Below are 9,579 nucleotides of genomic sequence, written 5' to 3' on the forward strand. Positions count from 1 at the left end.
AATCGTTTGCTTGCGAATGCATGTATGCGCGCGCGTATGTTGTCTATTTTCGTGTTGCTGTTTAAGATAGAAGGAAGGGACTGAATATTGTTTTGAATTTTTGTTGGCTTTTCTTGTTCATTTTTGTGCCATTTAAAATGTTACTAGAAGCAACAACTATATTCTGAACAGTCTAATACAATCATATATTCAACTTCACAACAAAATAATTCAACATTCGCAGCAAAAAAAAAAAAAAAAATTATTCTTCAGTGCATACCCGATTACAAACAAGCTGATTGCAACACAGCCTAAAAAAAGTTTTTAAAATTTTTCCACAGCGTGCAAGTGGTACGCTATTTGAAAGGGCACTCAAAAAGTATTTCCATCCTTCCGAAAAAAAAATGTTTTTTTGTAACTTCCGTCTACAAGAAAATACTTCTTTTACCATATTAGATATGTCAGTGAGAGTAAAAGGTTACAGTAAAAGATCTAAAAAACAGGGTAAAAATGGCTAAAAGTTTTATTTTTTTACATACATAACACGTATGTATATGATAAATATATAATACAAAACTACATTAAAATACAAATCCAAAACCAAGAACACGAACATGAAAGACGGAAAAAAAAAACAGGAGGTAAAGGAGGTAAAAAGGAAAAACATCAATTCAACACTAAGTGCCTCGATTGGTCGCACACCACAGAATCTTTTTTTCTTTCTTGCTTCACTAAATTAGTGATGATATAAGAGAAGGCCGTTTTATTTTAATGGTTGATAAATTATGTTTCTGTACCACATTAGTGAGTGTATTTCTTCCGACTCTTTACACTCTTGTTTCAAATCCCTATGAAGTCATCTCTGCTGTTCATCTTTTCAGGGTCGATAAAATAAAGAACCAGTCAATCACTTCCCTTCAGCCTGTGTATAGTCTCTCCCTCACAACTTCTGGTTTTGTACCTAAATTAGAACAAGTTTAGTTGCAAAAAATGAAAATTTCCATATAAAAATGCATTTTTCAGTAATCTCATTGCGTAAAAAGACTTATGACCTCGTGTGGGCAGGAGGAGAGCAAAAATTATCATAAGTTTCTTGGTATTTAATTTAATAAAAGCAAATTAACAATTAAAATAAACAGCAATTGACCTAATTTTATGACTGCATCAGATATTTTTGCCCAATACATAAGTTGGTTATGTTCGTATTTAGTAGATTTATATAACAGAAATATAAACATACGCATTAAACTTATTTCGATAAATTATTAAGAATAGCTGAAGGCGAAGAATTTTGTTACGAATGTTTTTAAAAAAATAAACGAAACAATAATCACTTGTCCACGTCAATTTAATAAAAATATAATATAGCAACGGATTAGTTGTCAAGTCCCTGTAGCGCAGGGGATAGCGCGCTGGACTTCTAATCCAGAGGTCGTGGGTTCGAATCCCACCAGGGATGACGTTTAATACTTTTAGTGTTATTAGTGTAAAATTTGTTCCTAAAATAAATACTCGCTTTTACTTGTTTACTGGAGATCGTTTGTCTTAACACTACATATATAAGTGATGTGTAAGGACATTCATTGTGATAGATTTTTCGGCCGCGCCATCACTTGAATACTAACGATTTATTTTATGCATTGTATTTTTTTCTCTCACGCAAGTTTTTTCTACGTGTGATGAACTTCGCTTCGAAAATACGTGGTTCCGCAAATGTGTATGTCGTAACTTAGGCAACTGACTTCTACTATAGCCTCTGGTTCATTAATTCTTTGTGGGTGAATTTGGTAGACGGAAACTGTGTTGAAGCCCGTCATATATATATTGTGTGTGCGTACCTTTGAGTTTGTCTACCGCACCACTTGCTAATCGTTGTCAGTTCCTTTACGTTAAAATAAATACTGGGGTCGATTTGTTCGACTAAACCCGTCAAGGCAGTACCCCAGCATGGCTGCAGTTGAATAACGGAAACGATAAAAGATGTATGTGTATACACACACGCACATATATATATATATATGTGCGCGTGTGTGTGTCCACGTTTTTTCATGACGTCCTGTACCCAGATATGCATCTATATATACATGTAGATGTAGGTATGTACATACATGTACGTATATATGCATATACTCACATATTATTTGTATTATACATATATATATATACACATATATTATTATGGCGGAGACGGACTATATGTAATCTGAACCTTTCCCCCACTTATTTATTAATTTTTTTTTTACGGAATCCCACGTTTTATGCTATGGAGATTCCGATTCTGAAAAAAATTTGTTTGAAAAATTTCAATTCCCCCACCCCCACCCTCACCAAGCAGGCTATTTACATGCTAGAAATAACAGCCAAATCTCACAAAACTAGTGTTAGGGTTAGGTTTAGGGTTAGGGTTAGGGTTAGGGTCAGGGTTACGGTCAGGGTTAGGGTTAGGGTTTGAGTTAGGGTTAGGTTTACCCTGTGGATCTATATAAAAACCGGGTGGAGGGGAATCGAAATTTTGAAATTGAGATTTTTGAAAATTTTTTTTCAGAATCGGAATCTCCATAGCCTAAAACGTGGGATTCCGTAAAATACAAAAAATTAAGGGGGGAAAGGTTCAGATTACATATAGTCCATCTGGACCATTATTATTATTACATTACATTATATTATATTATTAAATACTGGAAGTTGTGTGCCACAGTCAGGACGAGTAGTTTCATACCAGGCAAGAATCTTTGGGTATTTAACTTCGACTGACCAATATAGTGGTCCTAGTCAATATACAGAAGAGAATCTTCTGTCGACAGAATATTGGTATTGTTTCTCAGGTGGAAGTCTTAGAAGATAAACTAGTCATAGTAACTCTTTTATTTTTTTTACCTTTTAGAGGAATAAAACCTAGGTAGCACCTTTACTTACTTCCACAGCGAGTGTTTATTGAACAGCATTTCTTACAAAATATTATCAATACATTCAAGTTTCTTTTTAAATTTGAGTTAATATATTTGAATAAAATTTATCAGGGGTCACCCACACATACATACAGCCGTGGTCACATTCCCACCGGTCTAAAAATCTGGTGTATTTTGTATCATCTTATGTTCAGTAATATACCGGTTCAACAAATACAGTTCTATTAAATACGTACAAGAGTCAAATACATATTATAGTCAACGCGATAGACTACATAGTTGAAGGACGTACCAGCATGCCCGCAATCTATCCAATAACTAACACGCAAAGAAAAAGAAAGATCAAATTTTATTTTAAAAAAAGTACCTTAGCAGAGCGTAGTTTCGATCTACGGACCTCTGGGTTATGGGCCCAGCACGCTTCCACTGCGCCACTCTGCTTGACAGATTCCCAAGTATGAAATAGTAGTATATAATATATACTGGGGAATAACTTTTTTTTTTTGGAAAATTAATATTATGTTTTAAGTTATTATTTTTAGTAATTACATAATTCTGAAAAGTAAATATTTCGTCTTATTTATATTTCGTTTTTACTGATAAATTTCATCGAGAAGCACTACTTAAGTATATTATTTTTTTTTATTTCCCTCAGACTACAGTGCGTAGAAAATTCATTTCTACATTATTTTTAAAGACTCAGTCTATTTTATTGGTTTTTCACATTTTCATTTGCATAAACTATGAAGTTATTCTATTATGTCAAAGACTTTCAAACACATTCTCTTACGAAACCATGCAACTGAGCTAATCTCTCCGCATGTTGTTGCATTCTATACAAATATTTGAAGTCGTAAGTGCCAACCAGTTTCTAATATTTATGTATGTTTAATATTTACTTCGGTTATACAGATACTAGGAAAACATTGGTATTATTATATCTGTTGTAACTTTTCTTTCTGTTTTTTTTTTATCAATAAAATATTGCCTATACTATATACCATGTCAATCACCGTTCTTTTTCGTCGAGGTTTTTTTTTTACTAACAAAATTCTTTTATGACATTTCTGAAAAATAAAATTCAGAAATATTTCTATACAACTAAGTATATTACTGATCCCTCAGTAATAATTATCTTACAGATTATTGTTAGCTCGTTAAACAATATGCCATTGAATTATTATTAGGTATGCCTTTGCACGCGTATGAAGGTATGCATTATTGGCATTGGTTGCTTTCATAAACACAAGATCACCAACTTCAAGTAAAACGAAATGAGATTGTGTGACAGTCATACCTTCTTCAAAGGTATCTAAATTGATTATAACCGGGAATCCAAATAGATAGATTTTCTTTTCTTAGGCCCCGCACCCTTAAGAAATTACTAATTTTCGTACCCACTACCAAAGAGTAATATAGTTGAAGGTGAAAATGTCACTGTACTTTTTGACTGCATAAAAGGCAAATGTATATCGAAAAATTTGCAAGAAAACACTGTAAACAGTGAAATCAATCATATTATGAACATGACAGTCAATTATTTTTGTTCTTGCTTCTCATTCAGGACTTTATTTAAATGTAGAACTTTCTTGTTGATTGTGATCTGCAGGTCTGTCTGTGGGTTCAAATGATTTCTAGATTTTCTTTTAACATAGAACTGATTCACGATTGGCAGAAGTATGTCGTTACCAGTGGAATGAGAACACAATTCTTAATTATAATCTCTTATAAATTCTACACTTGTAGAATAATGAAGTTCTTGAGGTGATTAATAAAATAGTTGATAATTTTATTCTGAAAAGCTATTTTATTGAAATAACAAAATGAACATTTTCGTTCTATGTTATACTCCCCGAAATCCCATCTCTTACACCCAAGGGATCAGGCTCCCTATGTTAGGAACGTCTGAGCTGACTTTAAAAAAACTTGGAGTATGAGATCAAGTTAGCTAAGTTCTATTTACGCCAAAAACATGGTGACTACATGTTCACTCTTGTCTGACATACTTTTTCCATAGTTTTTCATAAAAGTTATCCATGTTTCATGAAATGTTAAAATATTTTATTAAAAGATCTTCAAAAATGTTGTTCATTTTCTTTTACAGAAATGAAATAATGCTTTTAAAGCCTTTTCTACAGACGTTCAGACAACACCAAACCCTTTTGTTATCCTCCCTTCAACATGTTCGAAGAAAAGAATGCCTATCCTTAGTTTGTCATTATTGTCATCAAAAAACTGCTGAGGTCAATACTGGCAAATATGAAAACAGTAACCCAGTTGAAGATGAAAACAGTAACCAGTTGTCTTCAAATAATTATGAATACTTCAAATCATTTATAGAAACTGCTGCAGAAAAGAAACTTCTTAAAAACTTTCCTCATTCCGGTACACTTATTTCTGACAAAGGCCATTTTCCTGATGGAAAGCAGTCTTCAACACTGGCTGCAACAGAAATTGATGAACAAAAGAATCTCAGTAAAACAACTGACTTTTTTGAAAAACAGAGAAATGTATTAGAACCTACTGAAAAATCTATTCTTCACCAGAAAGAAACAACTGTTGAACAATATCCAAATGACTCAAGTATCTACAAAGAATCTGATACAGAACAACCACCTGATGCTAAATTACCCAGTGTTACCAAACCTAGCACTGTTTACAGACCCATGTTCATTAGAGAAGAACCAGTTTATAATCTTGCATTTTATGTGAAGGAATCAAAAACCTTACAGCGACTCGTACAGCTGGGTGTTGATCTTTCACATGTTGAAAAAGTGAAAGGCGCTTCAGATCATATTCTTAAGCAAGACTTTGATTCAAATATTCAACCATATTTGAATTTTTTAATGAGCAATGGTGTTTCAGAAAAAGATTTGGGAAATTGCATCACAAAAAATCCTCTACTTTTTCAGGTAAATATTAAAAGCGATTGAGCTTTGTCTGTTTTATGATGCATGCAACATTTTTTTTTTCTGTTAGAAGAGGCTGTGTCCAGTGCACATTCAATTTCTATTTATTATATTATTCTGCTGCTCTTCACTTTTGGACTGCTAGCCATCACTTCCTTTTCTTTGAACCACTTATATTGACATTTATCTCTAGTTGTTATCATCTTCCCATGGAGGCGCAATGGCCCAGTGGTTAGGGCAGTGGACTCGCGGTTTCGATTCCCAGACCAGACGTTGTGAGTGTTTATTGAGCGAAAACACCTAAAGCTCCACGTGGCTCCTGCAGGGGATGGTGGCGAACCCTGCTGTACTCTTCCACCACAACTTTCTCTCACTCTTACTTCCTGTTTCTGTTGTGCCTGTAATTCAAAGGGTCAGCCTTGTCACACTGAATATCCCCGAGAACTACGCTAAGGGTACACGTGTCTGTGGAGTGCTCAGCCACTTGCACGTTAATTTCACGAGCAGGCTGTTCCGTTGATCGGATCGACTGGAACCCTCCACGTCGTAAGCGATGGAGTGCTAACAACATATCATCTTCCCACCTTTCATATTTGCCATTGACCACTCCTCCACCTGTATTCACTATTCACTACTTTTAACCCTATCCCTAATGCTATTCATCTCTCATTCTTCACCCCTATACTTACCCCCTTCCTTGATCTTCCTCTCTCCACACACTCTTCTATTCACCTTCTGTACTGTCACTACTATGTTTATTTCTCTGACCTGTTTCATTCCAATTACTCCCACCTACCATTATTTAATGCAAGATATCTCCTCTACTTCAACTAACTCCTTCTTGTTCTTTCTATTATACTTTATCCTTTTAACACCTTGCATAAATTCACCTCCTTGTTAAACCATTTCTCCTATTCTTCATAATTGTGGTTTCTTGTCATGTATAATAGCCTGGAGTGTAATGGATTCTGTAATCTTTGCTTGCCCGGTTTTTTGCTTTTTTTTTTTCCTGTTATATTGAGTAGAATGATTTTACTTATTGACATGATTAATCTTTTCCTACTGTGTTCACACAACTTGGGAAAGATATCCAGGGACAGAGACAGGCAGAGTTATGTACCTTCCTCCAGGCAACCAACATAACTGATTTTTTTAAATTTATTTATTTATTCTAAGGTTACTCTCTTTACTCTTTTACTTGTTCCAGTCATTTGACTGTGGCCATGCTGGAGCACCGCCTTTAGTCGAGCAAATCGACTAGTACTTATTCCATCGGTCTCTTTTGCCGAACCGCTAAGTTACGGGGACGTAAACACACCACCATTAATTGTCAAGCGATGTTGGGGGGGGGGGACAAACACAGACACACAAACATACACACACACACATATATATACGACAAGCTTCTTTCAGTTTCCGTCTACCAAATCCACTCTCAAGGCTTTGGACGGCCCGAGGCTATAGTAGAAGACACTTGACCAAGGTGCCACGCAGTGGGACTGAACCCAGAACCATGTGGTTGGTAAGCAAGCTACTTACCACACAGCCACTCCTACGCCTTTTTTATTTAGTATTTCTTGTCACTGATGAATATATGATGCTTTTCACTCACATCTATTTTTAGGTTCCTTTTGCTTACCTAGAGAAACATTTTTGAAGGTATGGTCAAGGAGGTGAATATTTATATAGAATATCGGGACCATTATATTTAAATGAGTCTTGTTTTTACAAACACTCTGATACTATTTTACATAAACAGTGTGTAAGTATGTATGTATGTATGTAGATACAATGGCACTCTGTCGGTTATGACGTTGAGGGTTCCAGTTGATGTGACAAACAGAACAGCCTGCTTGTGAAATTAATGTGCAAGTGGCTGAGCACTTCACAGACTGGCATACACTTAATATACTTCTCAGGGAGATTCAGCATGACACATAATGTGTCAAGGCTGGCCCTTTGAAATACAGGTACCACTCATATTTACCAATTGAGTGGACTTACCAAGTATGTATATCCCGTGGAAGTTAATTGTGTGATATCATTTTGGAAACTGAGTTTTTGGGAATTTTTTCTTTCTTTTCATTTCTCCCTTTGAACGACTTTTATTAACATTTATCGCTCACTCTTATCATCTTCCCACCATTCATAATTATCATTGACCACACCTCCTGTGTTCACTATTCATGACTTTTAGCCCTACCCCTATTGCTAGTCATTTCTCACTCTTTAGTCCTTTACTGACTCCCTTCTTGATCTTTCAGAATGTTTAACCCATTGTGAGCAATTTTGCATTCACTCCCCATGTGACTGCTGGTTACAGAAGGATTTTATCTTTTCACACCATCTGAAGAAAGATAGAATTCCCAGAACTGAATATTCTGGAGTAGAAGGCTTGTTAATTTTGGCATGAAGAAGGTCTGCAAAAGTATTCATGACCTGTTGCATATTTTTCCTATTGACTTGATTATTGGATCATTTGTATCGCTTTTTGTCCTATTTCTTACATTTCATGTAAACTGACCACAAGATTTTAGATGAACCTTGAACCTGGTTTGTCAAGTAGGTACACCTGCAATGAACTTCCATCACAGATTCTTTTTATTTAAATTTCTATAACTTGACTTATCATGTATTCACCAAAACAAAAGTTTATACACAGAATGTCAACAGTCCATAGAAATAATGAGCAAATTTCATAGCTGTCTGTCTTTTGTAAAATAAATTTTAGTAATTGAAATATAATTTTCACTTTTAATATCCACATGTAGCTAGTTTTACATTAAATATGACAGAACAAAGAGCTTCCAAAAGTCATCAAGACAAATAGGAGTTATTTTTTAGACTTGTTAGTATCAGAAATTAGCATAAAACCCTAAAATTCCAGGAGATGGGGTATATTTCAGAAATCAGTGGATCTAGAAATCTGAGATTTGACATGACTTAGACATTAGAAAAGAAGTAATATATCTACCTAGTTTGAAGGAAATCTGAGGTGATCGTCAGTTTTCTGATTATGTTTGGAATGACTGTGTGTGGTCATTCATTTAATACCCATGTATGGTAATATATTGTTTGTTTTAATTTGATGTTTTTATTATATTGCAGATTGATGTGAACAGCCTTGAATCTAACATCAGTTATTTGCAATCAAAAAATTTTCCTCTCGATGGAATTGGGCGCATAATTACCCTTGCTCCTCGATTTCTTTTGATGTCAGTTTCTGCCATAGATGGCAAACTTGGATTCTATCAAAGTTTTTTCAAGCTAACAGGTATCTATGAATTTATGAGATGCTGATGTTTAATTTTTTATCATTATTATTAATGCAGGGAGCTGGCAGAATCATTAGCATCCGGGCAAAATGCTGAGGGGCATTTTGTCTCTATGTTCTGAGTTCAAATGCTACTGAGGTCGACTTTGCCTTTCATCTTTTCAGGGTCAATAAAATAAGTACCAGCTGAAAACTAAGGTCGATGTAATTGAATTACCCTCTCCCCTGAAATTGTTGGCCTTATGCCAAAATTTGAAATCATTATTATTGGATGGGACTTTGATCAATTTGGTTCAATCTAAAAGCTTCAATAGGGCAGGTAAATTTAATCAACATGTGTAAAAGCAATAACATTATGGATAAACACTAAAATTGAAATTCTTAATGCATCATACATGTTTGATTTGTTACTAAAATTATCCTAGAGGGCAACCAACAAAAATTTTGACACTTTTTAGGATGAGGTACATTAATTTGAATTAATTAAAATACAGGTATAATCAGTACA

General features: G+C 34.6%; 1 protein-coding gene and 2 non-coding genes across 3 annotated transcripts in view; 2 read left to right on the top strand and 1 right to left on the bottom strand.

The window, feature by feature from the left end:
- The first annotated feature begins 1,365 nt into the window (after window positions 1-1,365).
- Trnar-ucu (transfer RNA arginine (anticodon UCU)) lies at window positions 1,366-1,438 on the top strand. The gene has a single exon. It is a non-coding gene; the product is annotated as a tRNA-Arg (tRNA).
- A 1,819-nt stretch (window positions 1,439-3,257) lies between these two features.
- On the bottom strand, window positions 3,258-3,329 carry Trnam-cau (transfer RNA methionine (anticodon CAU)). The gene has a single exon. It is a non-coding gene; the product is annotated as a tRNA-Met (tRNA).
- A 408-nt stretch (window positions 3,330-3,737) lies between these two features.
- Window positions 3,738-9,579, top strand: part of LOC106876646 (transcription termination factor 3, mitochondrial) — an 11,541-nt gene continuing 5,699 nt past the window's right edge. Inside the window, exons 1-3 of the mRNA XM_014925262.2 lie at window positions 3,738-3,770; window positions 4,993-5,800; window positions 8,906-9,071. Of these exons, the coding sequence (XP_014780748.1) occupies window positions 5,003-5,800; window positions 8,906-9,071 (964 nt within the window). The 5' untranslated portion in view covers window positions 3,738-3,770; window positions 4,993-5,002. The remainder of the gene's footprint in view (window positions 3,771-4,992; window positions 5,801-8,905; window positions 9,072-9,579) is intronic.

Source organism: Octopus bimaculoides, chromosome 3 (assembly GCF_001194135.2).
Source record: "Octopus bimaculoides isolate UCB-OBI-ISO-001 chromosome 3, ASM119413v2, whole genome shotgun sequence".
NCBI lineage: Eukaryota > Metazoa > Mollusca > Cephalopoda > Octopoda > Octopodidae > Octopus > Octopus bimaculoides.